This window comes from Penicillium antarcticum, assembly GCF_028974205.1.
Source record: "Penicillium antarcticum strain IBT 31339 chromosome Unknown utg000007l_segment0_segment0, whole genome shotgun sequence".
In the NCBI taxonomy this organism is placed as follows: Eukaryota; Fungi; Ascomycota; class Eurotiomycetes; order Eurotiales; family Aspergillaceae; genus Penicillium; species Penicillium antarcticum.
This window is the reverse complement of record NW_026695305.1, coordinates 220,250-237,504: the sequence shown is the minus strand read 5'-3', so window position 1 is coordinate 237,504 and position 17,255 is coordinate 220,250. Positions and strand designations below refer to the sequence as shown.

The window sequence follows — 17,255 nt, the reverse complement described above, 5'->3', positions numbered from 1 at the left end:
GGGGGCTCGCAAGCATACTGCGAACTCTACTCGCAGGTTTTGGATTCCAGAGACTGGCAAGTCAAAATAGGAGAATTGTGGGAACTTTCGTCCACTGGTCCCATTTAGTATGCTGCTAACGTATTGTATTGCCTGCAGAGCTCAGAATGCTCGTGATGCACCAACTTCGGAATGCCTAAAAATTGAAGCTCAACTGTCAGCAAAGCCCCTACCCCATCCAAGCTACGTCCACCAACTACCGCCAAATACAACAATCAACTCATCTTGCAGCTTTTCCAACTCGGACCAATACCGTCCAATTCAACTGCCCCTTCAAAGCACATTGGGAACTGGGCAAGGTAATCACCGTGATGAGTAGCAGACGGGGCTCTATACTGACATCTTAAAAGAAGTGCAACCTCCTTCCCACAGTCAGCCCCATGGGCAAGCTACCCACGTTGCGAAAGCTAGGGAAAAAAGAAAAGCGGTCTCGGCTTTCCATGGAGAGTTGCCAATTGCTGGTGGCAGCAAAGATTCATTGAATGAAAGCGACCACAATGGTGATCTTGCAAAAGCGGGACGTCGCAAAGGCCGAAGGTAAACAAAACGAGCAAGACAGCATTTAAGTAGATCATCACTAATCCCAGGGGATGATTATAGAGTTAAACGAACTTCAAACCCTGACCCAATTCCAAACTCTACTTCTCCGCAGCGTGTCTCTCTGCAAATTCCTGAGCCGTCCCTATCAAAGCAATTGAGGGGATCTCGAGGAGCAAATGTACGTATCTGTGTACACTGCAGCAGGAGTTTTGGAAGAAAAGAAAATTTGGAGCGTCACATCCGAACCCGTAAGCAACCGTGGGACACCCCAAAATCTAGCTATTCTAACCGGTCATTATCAGACACCAAAGAGAAGCCATTTATTTGCTCCTGTGGGGAAAAGTTTGCTAGGAGAGATGGACTAAAGAGTCATGCCTCCCGCATGTCACACCAAGATGGGTTCACCTCGCCAAGCGGGCCGTCTGAGCCAATGTTTAAGGCTGAATCCCCGCCCCAGGCCCGAAATTGCAAAATTGCTCTAGAGAACTCGGAAACTTTTCAGGCTTCAGGCGACGAATCTGTGTATCATTCATTGATCAAGTTGGGCGTATCTGTCTCTCCACAGCATTATGAAATAGGGTTGCTGGACTCTGATCTCAATTCCTCCCCAGCCACGGTCTCGGATGCCTTACCGCCGTCATATATAGCATCACCACCCATCCATGAAGCGAAATCCTTGCCAGAGAAAATCGCAGCATTTCCTCTACATCACCCGATACCCTCGGCTCGGACGACATCTAATGGTCACCAAGGAAAGTTCGGTGCTGTGCAATATCAGCCCAGGGCGGACACTACACGTTTAAAGATAAAGTCTCTAACAGTCAGTATCCCTGGTCGTTCTGCAAACACCACGACACTAATATCTAGTATATAGACCATGCGTATCCAAGCTCCTTTTGAATGCGATACTTGCACTCGAGATACCAACGTATACCATGCCCTCAATCATATTCAATCGGAGATTCAATCGGTGGAGGACGGTCTTCATGATGCGGTCCTCCTGGCCATTCCTCTGGGAAAAAACCAGGTTGATCTAGCAGTTGAACAGAGCACTGTTAGTCGAATCAGAGACCACTTTACTGACATAAGTCATTTACGTCTGCTGAGCTCTGATCCTCTTTTCGCCGCCGAAATCGGTCGTTCTTCTGCAGAAACCGCATTCGCTGCTTTGACTCAAATGTGCTGTCAATACAACCTGGCACAGAGTTCAGTTCGTAAATCGAATGATCCACACCTCATCAACTGGTTTAAAACCCAAACAATTTGCATTAAAAGTCTTCAAGAGCACTATCAAAAGCAGTGCATCAACTTGGCCTGAAGGGCGGAAAAGCAGTTCAAGCGATCAAAGCAAGAATCCGCGCGGGGTCGTTACCATTGGGCTAGTGAGACTCGTGATTGCATTTACAAACAGCTTCTTTTCCCGTGATATCCTAATTCAATTGTTGTACCATGGACCAGGACAGCCCCGTAGGCACACACGTAACAGACTCTTAATATAGTCTTTGAACACCTGAGAGCGAAGAGGTTTCTGTTGAAACGAGTTGCTGAGCAAATTGTATATATCTGGGGCACTTTTCCGGTATGCCCATTTTTTCGCGAGCGTCATTGTCACTACTATCCACTATCAAGAGTGGTGGCTGGTGGTCGAAGTGGTCGGCCGTCGGGTTGCGCCAAAGAGAGGTCTGGCGGATTGGGATCCTGCCCACCTCTATAACAAGGCGTAGTAGGTTCGAATCCTATAGCCGCCGAGTTCTTATCCCTTCGGGGGTAGGGATGACCACATCGGAGGAGGGGAGGCTTGGATATCGCCCAGTGTATGGGAGAGTTTAGGGGGGTAATGGAGCATAGTTCTCATTCATGCCTCTCCCTTCGCATACTCTATGCTAAGTGTGGCACTGAATTTCCTAAGGTTTTTGAGACTTTTCCTTAGGGCCCACGTTACCCCGGTGGAGTGGTACGGAATTGTGATTAGTGCGATCCCACGCATAAGGAGAGCACCGCCTGTATCTAAGCCGGAGAAAGTCTGCATAGCGCCTAACAAGACAAGAGGGAAGCTTCATCAGACTATAATAGATCACATCATCATCATCATCATCATCATCATCATCATCCACTATCAAGAAGAACAGACTCACGTAGTCACAAGGCAGGCCGCAAGGGTAGCCATTTGGTTGCGGTTGATCGAGAAAAGATTGTCGCCTCACGAGCATCTTAATGCGTGGAAATAATATTAAGTACACCAAGAAGTTGCTTAGTTTGCAAATATACACTCAAGATACCGCCTCACCACAAAAACACCAACACATAAACCTCCTCCTCTTCTGCATCCGATATCTCCGAATAAAATCCTCTTATTCCACGTTTTCGTTTCGTCTATCTACGAACGCCTCCAATTCATTCCAGTGGCCCGCTCCCTATTCATGCCTCGATGGAAGCTCCATTTCATTTGGGCATGTATAAAAAGCGCCTGAGACACACAGCAGATATACCATGCGACATTCAGCTCAAGAATCAGATTCAAGGGTGGTTTTTTTCTTTGTATCTAACGACCTTGCCACACAGCTATGATTCCACCTCACTGTAACTGTAACTCACCCCAGAATGATCATGTGTAAATGCCACTATGCGATTTTGATCAACGGGTGAAAATGCGCCCCTCTGGTTCTCTCTGGCTGGTAATTTGCATGCCCTTTGTATCAAAGCGTTCGCGAAGAAAGCGGAAATTGACTTGTTGAGTTGTATGTTTTTCGATTATGGCGCTCTTTCCCCGAAGAAACTCATAGGCTATTCTGCGCCGGTCAACCACCTGTACATCAATGAGGCCACCAATTCGATTTTTGAGGAAAGCTGAGGGCCACCTGTTATTGGCAAGCGAGCCTCTTGTGGTATCGTGAAAGAGGCTTGGTTTGAAGCGGATATTAATACGGACGAATACGGCTTCTCGACATCAATGGGAGGACTCGACCCGGGGAGCTTTTTCGTGAGGTTGGATATTGTGGGCTATGTATAGATGGATGTCAGCATGATAGAAAAATTGAACGTTTCTCCAGTGACCAGGAGGTACACAGCTCACTCTGAAATTGACATGATGCAGTCGTGATTAGGCCAGAGGGGTCTGGACCCCATGTTTCATCTCACAGTCAATGCCAGAGACAGTTGGCAGTGTGCAAAAGGAAGCTGTGCGGACAGAAAGAAGCTGCTCTGCGAAGAATGCTTTGTGCCTGAGTGTAAGTAGTCTGAGTTGAGGTGGTACACTCCATGTGCCGCCATGTTGTCCACAGTATTGATTGCTCATGCCTTCTCACACGTAAACTGGCCACTGTGTGAACTGGTTGCGAAGAAAAGCTTGCATCATACGTCCATCGTCAAGGTTGTCAGCCCTGCATCTTTGCAACCAATCTCTTGCTTGGGTAAAGGTCTGGATCGGGACGGACAAAGGTGTTCCGGCTAGCTCACGCTGCCCCCTTCAGCACCCGATCTCGGATTACCCAATCCATCCCACCAAAACCCTGTGTACTTTCAGCCAATGAAGAAAGGAAGACATCTTGGGGAGACTTTGCCCTCTATTCTCTTCATATATTCAGGTAAGATTCAGGTCTTTGCTTTTCGTCATCTCAAACAAACTGATTGTTTTCCCGTGGATTGCTTCGTTCCTAAGAAACCTTGAGCTGACACAACCATATTCTCGTGTATAATGGAAGCTTCGCGCATCAGAGGATAATCTTCCAGCTCAGCTGATCTCGAAGAGCTCAACCCACCAACGCTTCATGGTGCCTCGCGTCAAGCCTTCACGCGATTGAAACCGGCTGGTCATTCAGCATACACACAGCAGCGGAAGCCCCTTTCACCTAACAGTACTTGATCGAGCACAACAGCCTCAAAAACAGTTAGGCTACTGAAACACAGAGGGAAAAATAATCTACTCGGCACCACGGTTGCTAAAATGCACGATGTTTGGTATTCCGGGTCTGTTTCTCTTCCTGTGTTTTTGTCGTGAGCAATGCCTTTCGTCTTCTGTTGAGTACAACATGACTGATACTTTCAATTGGTTCTATCACAGAAAATTAAAGCGTCCCAGAGTACATTACGCACTGTCTTCGCCATGGTTACCAATACCTACAACGGTCCTTTCGAAAGCATCATTTCGGTTCCCTAATCCCACGGTCTTAGCCCTCTCCCCGACTCGCTCAATAACTATTGTCCAGCTCTCGAGATATGGGTGCAATCAATGGAAAACAAAGCGAATTATTTATTTTTCTCTTGGCTGGTCGAAAGAGATCAGGGGACGGAATCGGCTACCACCGAAACCCTCAATGTCTGTCGGAAGGCCATAACCCATTTGCGGAGACCGGTATCTCGTTGAAGTAGGAGGGGGGTATATTCGGGTTATTTCTTGGCTTTATATTTTTTCAACACGTCCACAGGGTTTCTAGTCTCATGCTCGTCTTGTTCTCAATATCAAGTCAAGTTCGGTCATGCACATCCCGTAAAACAGTAACGGCCTTCGCGTCAACGCCCCATATCGCGATGACTGTCTTGTAAAGATAAGGATTCAGTGCTGGCTCAGGATTGGACTCCAACAACTTCTCTGTCATTGCTGTTGTCAATTCCAAAACCATGCTTTGATCCGTGATTTGCTGCGAATGGTCCATTGAGCATTTATAACAGCTCATGTAAACATAAATGTCACCGCCATAAGGATAAGCCCACTCCCACATTCTGAGATTTCCACATTGGACAGTTCCATTCACATCAGGAAAAGAAGACGTGAAGTTTTCCCCACAGGTCATGCAAACGATAGTGGTAAGCTTGTCTTGAGTACCAGCATATCCAACGACCGCTTTGATAAGAGATCTGGCATATTCATTCACGTCAGGCATCCGCTCGTCCATTTTTGCAAACAGACCGGTGACTGAGCTTTCTGTGGTCAATATCGCTCTCTTATGACAGTTGTTGTCCTGGGAACTCACACCCATAGGCCGAAGAGTTAGTTACTCTATCAAGGAAAGTCTCTGATTCTACAAGGCTCCTTCTGGGGCAGCAGGGTTTTTGTGAAGGTTCACCAGGCTTGTCAGTAGAAAGAGAGTGTGCTACTGCAGGGTGGAACTCCCATTCAGAAAATTGGATCGACGGTCAGTGCTCTTACCAAGACCCATTCAGCTAAGCAGGGGTATTATGGTATGGTCTCATGCTAGTTACAGGATGCTCCACAGTATCCTAGCTTGTAACTTACGTACTTTTGTGTTATAGCCGAGGTGGAGACCAAATTCAGTTATGGCAAAGCTCACCGAGTTGGCGACAATGCCGAACTAGTTTATGTTCAAATTCAGTGCCCTTTTCCTCCGTGTGTCTTTCCAACCTGCATGTCTGAGGACCAAATCTCCGACGAATTTTGCCCTGGATCCACTTAATACCTCTATTATATTTTCTTGTTATTAGCTATTTGGAATACATCTTGGGATACAATTAGCTCATGCGTTCAGGCACTCATCCAGCGACAATTGCTTTTGACGAAGTGACAATGGCAATTCATACAAAGTAAGGAGTGGCAGCTGAATTTCTGTCCCCTTGGAGCGCATGCTGATGACATTCGCTCGCCAGTGCCAGTGCTGCTGAACCAAAACTTGTGGCAGCGTCACATAATTCTCGCCTACCTGGTAAGACCTTAACCACTGTATTTCGAGCCACTACTGAGACTTGCAGGCCCTCCTTGGTCCTCTCTGTCAAACTATTTGCATTCGCAATTTGATCCCCCTCAACTGTCAGCCCATTGTTCCAGCTCCTGCCAAGAACCTGAACAACACCGCGGCTTTGGCCAAACGCAATCTTTGTCAGTACTTCTCTGTCCACAAAAATATCTTTGGCTTAGAAAACTCAAAACTCCTATAGGTTACCAGTCAACATGTGAGTAGAGTAAATTTCATGAAGATGTTTCCATCTTACAACAGCACAGGAGTCATTCATCCAACAACTTCCATGCACCCTTCGCGGTAACCAGAATATCGGCAGACTATTCGCAACAGATGCATACTCTTGGCTACAAGCCTCAAAGTTCCGTGAGCCTTTGGAATAGAACCCTTCCCGACCAGCTAGCCTCAAGCGCTTGGTCCTCAGCTATCCCCGTGTCCGCCCTACCAGGAATCAGTACTGTGATGTGTCAAAGCCAGAGAGACAATTTTGATCACCGTTTTTCACACCAGCCTTCAAATTTCCGAGGTCATGGCGGTATCAGTTTCAATACCGGGATCAATTCTCAGCTGGCCTCTGAAGATATTTCTTCTATTCGGCAATCGAAGAAAAAACGCCAGACTACCAATGTATGCCGGGAGGGTGACTGTAAGGGCCGATCTTTCTCAACTTTCAGCAATCTTCTCCGTCACGAAAGAGAAAGACATCGCCACAGCGACAAAGTATCATGCAACTTGTGTGGCAGCACGTTTACTCGCACGACCGCTCTCAATGTTCACCAAAAGAACAAGGTTTGCTTAAAATCTAAGCAAAAGGGGTTCTAAACCTCAATGATCATCTTCGGGTTTTCAGCCATGCGACATTACACAAAGATTATTCCAAAACTAGCTTCCTATCCTAACGAATCAGTTTGTATTTCTTCATGAGGATCTCCTTTATGGGATTTCTATGACATACCGTAAAACAAACTGTTTGGCACTTATTGCACAGTAAATAGGTTACGAGGTGGCCGATTTTTCTTGGTGATAGGTGGCTTCCAGCCTAGAAGGATACCATCATTTTACTCAAGAGGCGACTAGTCCTTTGCATAGTATTTCCTGGGATTTCATAGGTTCTAACTGCACAAATTATCTCTGTACCAATTATTTGTTTATTTCACGCTTCCGGCTTCACTGTTCCGACTCGCTCCCACGTCACCTGCTCGACTGATTCGATAAATATCATTTCTTTGGGGCCATCTTTGTGTCCCTGAGTCTCCGATAACCATCTTAAGAATGTTACAACATCATCATGGGCTTTGTTGACTTTGACGATCTGAGGCTTTCCAACACCACAGCAGAGACTGCATTGTGTCTCGCTCGAAGTGACATCCCCGTGAGAATATTTGGAAGCTGTGTAGCTGGTGTTCTCAGACAGAACAAGACCTTCTAGTTGTCATTATCCCGAGCATTGCCATTGTGTCCAGTGAAGCAGAGCTACTAACCCATTTTGGATGCCATTATGGTCTGAAAGCGAGCGGCGAACACTAAACAGTGTACCGGGTGGGAATCAGCGAAGGGTGAGAACTGAAATAAACGTCTTGAAGCTGCAGGCCCTGACGCTGTTTATATTCGACACATTGTACTGAAATCAACGGTACAAGATTGACTGGGTGGCAAATGAACATTGGATGATTACCTCTCTGATTGTTGGACTTAATTCTAACCGATGTGACACGTAAAAAGACTTGCATACGCTACTTATGGTCACAAACCAATATGTGTCTAGCTCGTAGACCAGTCTCTTCTGATCACCATGAACTAGCCGATTTGGTTTTTTTTTTTTTTTTTTTTTTTTGGTAGTAGTCACATGGCTCTAGTAATTCCTCTGAAGGAGAGCAATGGGTGCTTGGGAACCTGCATATCGCCCAGACAGTTGATTTCACAGCTAGACTAAATTACGAATCCGTGCCCAGCCTAGTGAGATGTGGTTTATAATCCAGCTCAGACACGAAGTCCAATGGCAACGAACACAAACATAGGGTAATGTTACCAAGAATCCATGTTGAAATATTACGGAGCAAGGTCTCGTGTCATGTGGTGGGCGATCGTAATACGATCCCAAGCCTCATGAATGCCACTGTATCCCAAGTTCTTTCCGCTTTTCCACACTGGTGTGAATGATTGCGCTAATACGATTACCGAAACAAAGAGGACGAAACACGCGGCTAGAACACAACATGATCAGTCGCCGAATAAGCAATTTATACTCACAAAACATTTCATTAATTTGCTTGTTCAGCGTGTGCAGAGGTGTATACTATGTCCCCGCAATCGCGAATTATTTGTCGAGCTGGGCGAGAACGCAGAAGTCCCAGGAGTATCGATAGGGCCGGGACGAAGTTGACGCTCTTGGGCACAGCATATTCAACGGTAATTCATTGGTTATCAATCATTGGAACGCAAATATAAGGGTAAGTTGACTAATGACAGGGAGTAGAGCTTGGCTTTAACCTCGTTCCTGGGAGCCAAATGATCCACTTCACAGGGTCAATTCAAATAAACAGCTCCACCCACATGTTAATTTACATGTGTTCTTGCAATTTTTAACTGCTTGATCTTACCCTTCCTCAATACTTTTGCTGGCTTTTAGTGATTGATATCACCTTTCTCGCTTTCCGCCTCTTAACACAGAGTTTTTTTCATATCGCATCCGTTTCATGTCATTGAATATTGCCTCGTGTTGTTGCGCTTCATCATGTGCACAGAAACCTTTGTCTTCAAAGATCCAGAGCGCTACCAGAGTATGTCGACATTGACTTCGGAGTTTATTCCACCATCAAAGTTTACTACGCCATCAGAGTCCGATACACACTGTGCTTCGCTTGCAAGTTCTCTGCCTTTTTCTCTAGCCACCTCCACAGTGGACTACTTCGAAGATCAATGTTTAATCGCCAACCCTTCCTATGAAGACAGCAGCAATGTTTGTTGGGACACACTGGACAACTTCCAGAGCGATATACACTCTCTAGCACCTCAGAGCCATATTCAGTGGCCATCAACACCTCTGCTGCCCTTGTTCTGGGCTGGGAATGAATATACTTTCAATGGTAGGAATTTTGGTTTTGGGGACAAACGCTATTACTGAAGGCTAACGCACTAATAGAATCAGCCCACAACGCCGAAGCTACGCTGGTCTGCAATCCAGCGGATATAGTCTTGCCCCAATCATCCGTTCCTTCCCAGGCCAAACGCCGGGCGGATGAGACCACTGGATGTCATGTGTCTGCTGGTGATAATCCCCCTGCAACCTCACGTTTTTCCCAAAGTCCACATTTCTCAAACATTCTCGACACTCTACCTCAAATCGAACCGGATTTAGACCTTGACCCAACCTTGACGAAGGAAAATATCTGGAAGACTTGCAGTACGCTTATATATGATGCTGTCGATCCCACTTTTCCTGATGGCACCGTCATGCCACCGCACTGGATATTTTCGAATCAAATAGAGAATAGCCTTGACTATCCTCGGGAACAATCGCTTGCTCGGCCTCTGTCACAACACCCATATGAAAACCTTGCCTTTACCAAATCAGGGGATTGGGGTTTCTGTTGTTTCTCAAATGAACCAGAGCCACGAGATTATGGATCCCCGTCGACGCTTCACCAATTTTTTGCTCTTGGCAATAAGCAATCAGACAATGTTGGCCTTCTCCATCCGAATGACACCGGCATTATTCCGCTTGGGGAAATGCAGGAATCACATTATCCAACGACGAAAGAAGCTTCCTTGACTGGGTTTGATGATACTGTTCGCAGTGACCAAGCTGTCCAGTATGACTGTAGCTTTATTAGTCCATACACTGGAGAACCTTGCAAAGACATCTGCTCCCGAGTATATGACTAATTTCTTCCTACAAAATCGGTCGCTTGGGAATATGGGCAACTATCATGTGCCGTTTTCCATCCAACAAGAGGGCAAAAATGGGCAGATTGTCAAAGCGCACATGTGAAAGGCAATGAGAAAGATGATGTAGAATGATATTTCTAAGTACGAAAAGCTACCTTATTGATGGACCTCTAGTCTTTAGTGCTTAAGGCCAGCATGGACATAGTGAAATGTGGCGGCCATCTATCTAGGTTCTACGGTGTATCTGTCTAGATTGCATGCAGTTTGTAGCTTAAATTCTCTAAAACTGTTCAGATAATGTTGAACAAAAAGAAGCCGCCCCGTGTCATAGACACGGTCAAACAGCGGTATGAGGTGCAGGACTATTCAGGTGCTCCAACAGATACATGTACCATAAAGACCATCAGTGCTCCTTTTCTTCTTTGTTGATGCTTTTGATCGGCACTTCCCGCTTGGGTTTCTTGTGCCGCCCTTTCATTTAGGCCAAAGAGCGACTAAATAATGAGGATTTCCAACAACCTCATGCCTGCACCAAAGTCTATGCAGTGAGTTCCACAGGTGATTATAAAGGTCGAGTAAGACTTTGTTTTGACTATTCGGTATATGAGTTGCGCCTAGCTTGCAAATCCGGAGTAGGCGCTTATAAGTTTATTTCAAGAAGGAAAGAATGATATTAAACAATTTCCTCATCGCCCTCTTTAGTGGGACCTACGTCGTCGCCGCTCCGCTAGACCTCTGTTTGGAAGCATCAGAAGCTCCCACTGAATTTATTTGGAGCACGACTCAAATAACGTACACGATTACTGTCATCCCAACAAGCTCCCCAGCTATCAGAATTGCAGCCCAGCAGACAAAACAGGCTGCTTATTCTTTCTCTGATGCTGGAGTATTCGAGCGTCACGTATCAATGCATCTCTCTTCGTTTTCTCTAGACTCAAGTCCGACGGCTGTTCCAGCTCCAGGTCAAGATCAAGGTCTATATTCCGCGAAAACAGCAAGTCCTATAAGCTACGGTTACAGTGGCCCATGCTCTAAGTCAAATGCTTGCAAAGGCGATGTAACATTTTACGACACCGCTAGCGATGCATCTTCGCCTAGTTCATGTGGAGTAACCAACAATGGCGAGGCTGACTTCGTTCTTGCATTGCCGCAGGGTATTATGAGAACAGGTGACTGTGGAAGAACTGTTCATATTGATTATGAAGGACAGAAGTGTACTGGCGTTGTTGTCGATAAATGTATGGGATGTGATAACAAATCCATTGATGTTTCCAAAGCTCTATTTCGAAAGTTCTCGCCTTTGGAGAAGGGTCGCCTGTTTGGCGTAGAGTGGTTTATTGAATCGGGGCTTGATTATGGCAAATAGCGTGATGAGGTCCTTGAAGGCGAGCAGATTGGATCTGATATATCACCACTAAAAAGAATGGATGAACCATTTTCAGCTAGAAGCATTAAAACTATATTGCAGGTACAGAGACACAATGGTCGATCCAGGCCGAAAATCCGACATGTGAAAGCATGTTCCGTGATATTCTGGGGATACTTGGACGCGCTTCATATACAGCATTTTTACTCCTGTAATAGGCGATATTCTTGTCACTGGTCTGCGATAGCTATACCGTCATGTGTAGGTCTCGAGAAAAGGGCTAGTTGAGGATCCGTCCAAGAAAACTAGGAGAATGGTTTGGGTCCATGGCCTCGATTGGATCAATGCTTTGCATATCCCCAACGTCGGAGCATCCGACTTGAGCCCTGAGCGCAGTCCATCGGGGTTGGCTCAGTGAGGAAGATCTGCTTGGCTTTGTTGCTTGAGCAGGTCGTACCAGTGGCTGCTTTCGCCGAGAAAGCCTTTCCGCTTTGTCTGGTTCTTTAGAGCCCAAATCAGTTTCCGTATCGAGCGAGATACAAGGCGCTCGTGAGTCCTCAACACCGTTTGTTAGAGAAATTTGTGCCGTTGTGTCCGACTGAGTAGGTTCTATCTCTGGGACACCATCAAGCGTACCCCATTCAGCGGTGTTCATTGACATATCATGCTGAATATCAGTGTGAGAAGCATTTCCAGGTCGCCTCGATTGGGGCTCTGTTTGCGCCGGGACAAACTCTGTAGCGCTTTCAGGAGTCGGATAAGTGACGTTCAGCGGAGAGACCACAGCCAGTAGATATTCCGGGTTGGAAGCAGAACCAAATGAGCTCTCATTGCAGTCAGAGGTCTTCGTCGTTTGGTAGTATGAGGTATCGTGAGGAAGTGAAAGTTTCCCTTGGCGTCGAAGAGCCTTCTTTCGCTTGCTCTTTTCCTTGCCCTTTCTTTGATACCAAACAGCGTAGATACTGCTATGTTTCCGACGGTGACCAAAATCTCGTTCAAATTCAAGCTCGATTTGTTTCTTAGAAAGATGTTTTCGAGCCTCAAACCATGTAGGAACAATATCCTTTTCATAAGGGTCCCATGCTTTGCCGTTGTTAGCTGAGGGGCCCCCATATGTCAGCTTCATGTTCCGTTTTTCTTAATTTGCTGCTCTCGTACCCAAGTTCTTCGTTCCGCCCTTTGACGAGCTGGTATTTTGCGACTCAGTCACCACATGCTCCGGATAATCCGGAACTTGGACTTCTGGAATCATGCTTTCTTGAGAAGCTATCACAATAAACATGAATGAGCGATGTTTCTGTTAGGGGCCAAATGAATGTGTTGACACATACAAAGTGAGTTCGCCTTTTCCTTCAATTTCTCAAGTAAGTATTTGCTTGTTTCCACCACTAAAGCAAAGTTATCAGTATCTTGACTTCAAGAGGTAGAAGGAACAGCATACATTCCAACGCGATCTGGTTCCATGAAGTAATTTCCGAAGTTGCGAGAGAAAGTGTCTCCCTTTCCATTTGCACATCAGGTTCGTGAGACAAAGGATGGACAAGCTGCTGAATAATGCCGGGTAGGAGGATGTTGTGATCAAACTGGGATAATCCCACCGTAGCCCTTCGGCTAGAGATCCAGAGATGATAGGTCCCATCCTCTTGGGGCACAGGGTTGTAATTGGCAGCAGCGACATCAGACCAAGTGATGTTGTCTTCACATGCGCCGTCGACTTCGATTAATTGCGGTTGTGGGCTTTTGAAGAGTGCATCTATGTTCTTGGCCATAGTGTTGCTCATGAGGGGAAGTCCGAGGTGTCGAGCAAGATGCATATCCTCATCAAGTACCCTCCTATAAGACAAAGAGAGTTCAAGGATGGAGCAAAGCTGCTCTTGTGAAGGAAGAAAATGTCTCCTTCGCAGATCTTCATTGCAGTCCAGGAAGGATGGTAATTTGTAATCTTTGGATGTTGGCTCCTCAGAAGTGGCGGCCAAGCCACTGACAACTTCCATGTTCAGCGTAAATAAAGGAAACAAGGATATGAATACAGAAGGAGATTGAAGGGCCCGTGGATCCGAAGCGCAGGTCCAAATAAAACAAAATCAAATCAGGCTGGCGTGCGCACCTTTATAGGGTATTCTGTCGAACTGAGGGGTGGTATTTTACCACTAAGAACAGGGATATTCATCAAGTACCCATTCTGTCTCTGTCTCTGTATGGTAAACGGGGTACGCTCGGCATACCAGCGCCGTAACACGCTAGGAACGACTCCTGAGATCTGTTAACGCTTCAACAGCAAGATCCAGATAGAACAACATCAATGCATCTCAATGGGACACCTCAATACTAGCACATACCAGTATCTGTCAATCCGACATATTCTCCAGGGGCTACTTCGAAACGAGCATATCACGTGCGAGGACCAGAAATACAATCTAGCGAGGTAGTATCGATCATGGCATATTTCCGATCAAACAGCCCAAAATTAGAAGGGACGTAAACGTGTTCAAGTTTCGAATACATATAGACATTAATTTTGTGAAACAGGATCGCTGGCAATTGTTCAATTCTCTCTGGCCTTATCTATTACCCTTCAACGAAATGCCGTGGATATCATCGGAGGATCATTCATTCCCGACCCACCCTCGTCTAAGAGCCCTTAGCAGCCCTTCGGCGGCACTCGATTATTTGAGGCTTTATGCCATGTACCGATTGGGGATAGCAGCTTGTCTGAGTCGGTTTTCTCAACTTAACGAAGACTGGATTGCTGGAAGCTGGTTCGCCATTGGACATGCAGAAAGGTTTGAAAGTACATCCTTTAGCGAGGGAAGTTGAATGATTGGCTTCTTGTTAAAAACCGTCCCGCCGCTCCTCTCTGACATGTCACTGACAGAAAAGCTCTCACTTTGGATGCTAACGCAAGATGAAGAATTCTCGGGACGATGTGAGGAGAATATAGTTCCGGCGCGGCGAGCGATCTCCTTATCCCCTAGCTCCCAAAACATACCCTCTGCTGCGCGCGGCGGAACATCCATACTCTTAGCTATTCTTAACCATAAACCCGATCCATGTCTGAATGAGGCAATGAAAAATTCAGTATCATAGAAGTATCACAAACAGACCACTGGCATACCTAAGATACTGTCGCGCCAACTGGGTTTTCTTTTCGTCGTCCCAATTGTCCCATCGCTCCAAATAATTTTGATAACGGAGACGGCAAGCAGTAGGGCTTCTCTCATTAAAATGCTTGCTGATGGATAACCATCCAACACGTTGATTTCGAAGCTGAACAATTGTCTTGTCTTCTTCTGGTGACCAGGCCTTTCGGGATGTGAGATTATGGGCGGTGGGCTTCTGTACTCTCGTGGGGAAGAAAGGTAGAACAGGGGCTTTTCGCATGTTGATGGTGCGCACCGAACATGGTGATCGATCAGAGACAGAAAAAGGAGAATTGGACGAATCCGGTTGGTACAAGTGGCATGGTGTATGATACATCTTGATAAGTTGAAAGATTGGGAAGATGAGAGAGGCCGAGAAATACAACAGGGCGTAAATTGTTGCTGCGGCTAAAAGAACAGTGGACTTCCTCAACCTTATAGTCCATATTGGTCATCGGGGCCTGTGCAGCGGTTGTTGGTGGGTTCCGCCTTCAATCTCTATCTGTTTTTTTTTTCCCTCTACACGAATGGTTAATTTAGCCAAGCTGTTAAAAGCGCGTATTTAGTACAGCAAATGATCAGAGAAATGTTGTTGAACAACATGGGCAAGTTTCATAGAGAAAGGTGACGAACCGAGAGAGTGGTCAAATACCACTAGGACCCTTTGGGACAGGCTTATTCATCGTTCACCCAATTCCCCCTAGTATTTGTACGGTATTCCGGGCACATTCGGAAGTACGGTGTTGTAACACGCCGAAGCTTATTTGTATAGACCCCTGAGATCGTTCAACCGATCTTGAACACCTACAATCAATCACCTGATTCTATTGGACATGTTCAGTACCAGCCAGTACATCAATTCCTCATCCTGACATAATGTTATATCGCAGTGCTCAAGAAACAGTCCCAAAAAACAGTCCTTCCTGTCTCTCGGGGTGTCTGTCTCTCCATTTTCTACAGTATGGATGGATGGATGCATTCATTCACGCTGACCCCTCGTCGAAACGATATGCAGCCTACCACTACTATATATATCTCTATCCGTACATGTATCGTGTACCACTTCCTAAGCGAACTTAGAGCCTCGCCGAGGCCTGCCGTGGCCTCTGTGCCGTCGTTGTGTTTATGCAGCCCTCATGGCGCGCGGCTTTGAAACCGTTGCGATGCTTCAGCGAAGTCCAAGACAGCCTCCACTGTCTTGGTCCGTGAAGCACTATCAATCTTACCTCTTCCTTCTTCTCCTGGTCCCCCCAACAGTGTTGATATGTTGTTGAACGCGTCACCAACCTTGGTTCGCAGCTCCCTCCTCAGTCTTCTCAATCGTGGGCAATCTAACAACACGTGGTGAACGCTTTCCCGTTCGCCACAGACGCACAGATTGTCGTCTCGGAATCGGAAGGCCTTTGCGTATGTTGACAACCAGCAGTGTCCGGTTCGCAACTGCGTTAATAAGTACGCTCGATTTCTAGGCAGAGAGCCGTAGAGCCGTCTGGTGTACTTGGCCGGCAGTGTGTTGTCGACCTGACGCAGATGGGCGCCGGTGCTCGACTCGTTCCATTCTTTCTTCCATTGGGCGTGGATCCCTTGCCTAATGTGTGCTCTCTCGCGTGATAGCAAAAAGCAGAACGGGTGTGTTTTTCCCGGTATGGCTGCCTCTTTGGCTAGTAAATCGGCAGTGTCGTTCCCGGGGATTTCGCAATGTCCGGGTATCCACTGTAGTCGAATCGATGTGCCGTGGGTCTTAGTATTCCTGGCTGCTTGCAGAATGGCATGGATGATCTGTTGTCCCGACTTGTTCCCGGGATTCTGGACTGCTTGCAGGGCCGACTTGCTGTCACTGAGAATAGTGGCAGATCTCACCCGCGTATGGGATGTTCTCCAGTGTCGGAGGGCGACCTTGTTGATAACGTTGATGGCCCAAAAGACATTAAGTAGCTTCGACAGGTCTACTTGCATAGACCACTACCCCAGTTTTTTACCCGATAAATGAGGCTTCTGGTCTTTTGAGGTTCACCACACCTCTCACCCTGGGTGTCTCTCAGTTTGCTCCTTAAGCATACATCACGGGCGAGCCAACTAGGACGACACCGCTTCAACCGACCAATGTCGATCTCAGGCCCCCAGTGCGAGTGGGGTAGTTGACTCCCGGCTTTTTGTACACCGACACGCGCATCCGTCCTCTCGGGCTATACAGACAGTCTCTTGGCAGGCCCCGACCCTGCCGCAGTGGCTGCCATTGTACACCACGCCCCGCGAGAGATTTCACTCTCGTTTCGCGTTACCTGAGGAGGTCTCCCTCCGCCAGGCCGACCGTGTCTTGCAGAAAGTCCTCCATACGCTCCATCCGGCAGTATATGTCGGTTGCTCTCCACTAACCAAGCTTGGTCCCCGGTGTCTGAACAGGATCGACGGGTTGCCCGTGGCGAAGCCTTAACGAGTCCTGCCGACTGCCACCAGTCAAATACCAATATTCTCCAGATTGCCCGTGTGTCTCCCAAGAGGGTGCCCGTGTCTCGGTGGTGCCCGTGTCCCGAAGAGCACTCGCCCTGAAGCTTGCCCGTGGCTGAGCCTTAACGAGGTCTCCAGCGAGCG

At 46.9% G+C, this 17,255-nt stretch overlaps 4 protein-coding genes across 4 annotated transcripts; all 4 read right to left on the bottom strand.

Moving 5' to 3' along the window:
* Nucleotides 1-5,042: 5,042 nt before the first annotated feature.
* N7508_007342 (uncharacterized protein) lies at nucleotides 5,043-5,471 on the bottom strand (the record flags this gene model as incomplete). The annotated part of the gene is made up of 1 exon (XM_058465406.1): nucleotides 5,043-5,471. One exon carries the CDS (start codon nucleotides 5,469-5,471, stop codon nucleotides 5,043-5,045), a length of 429 nt encoding a protein of 142 aa, XP_058317808.1.
* A 1,951-nt stretch (nucleotides 5,472-7,422) lies between these two features.
* On the bottom strand, nucleotides 7,423-7,754 carry N7508_007341 (uncharacterized protein; the record flags this gene model as incomplete). The annotated part of the gene is made up of 2 exons (XM_058465405.1): nucleotides 7,423-7,694; nucleotides 7,751-7,754. 2 exons carry the CDS (start codon nucleotides 7,752-7,754, stop codon nucleotides 7,423-7,425), a joined length of 276 nt encoding a protein of 91 aa, XP_058317807.1.
* A 4,049-nt stretch (nucleotides 7,755-11,803) lies between these two features.
* On the bottom strand, nucleotides 11,804-13,517 carry N7508_007340 (uncharacterized protein; the record flags this gene model as incomplete). The annotated part of the gene is made up of 4 exons (XM_058465404.1): nucleotides 11,804-12,621; nucleotides 12,682-12,789; nucleotides 12,855-12,911; nucleotides 12,965-13,517. The coding sequence occupies 4 exons, from the start codon at nucleotides 13,515-13,517 to the stop codon at nucleotides 11,804-11,806; spliced, it is 1,536 nt and encodes a 511-aa protein (XP_058317806.1).
* Nucleotides 13,518-14,249: 732 nt separating this feature from the next.
* N7508_007339 (SANT/Myb-like DNA-binding domain-containing protein) lies at nucleotides 14,250-14,904 on the bottom strand (the record flags this gene model as incomplete). The annotated part of the gene is made up of 2 exons (XM_058465403.1): nucleotides 14,250-14,577; nucleotides 14,639-14,904. 2 exons carry the CDS (start codon nucleotides 14,902-14,904, stop codon nucleotides 14,250-14,252), a joined length of 594 nt encoding a protein of 197 aa, XP_058317805.1.
* Nucleotides 14,905-17,255: the final 2,351 nt, after the last annotated feature.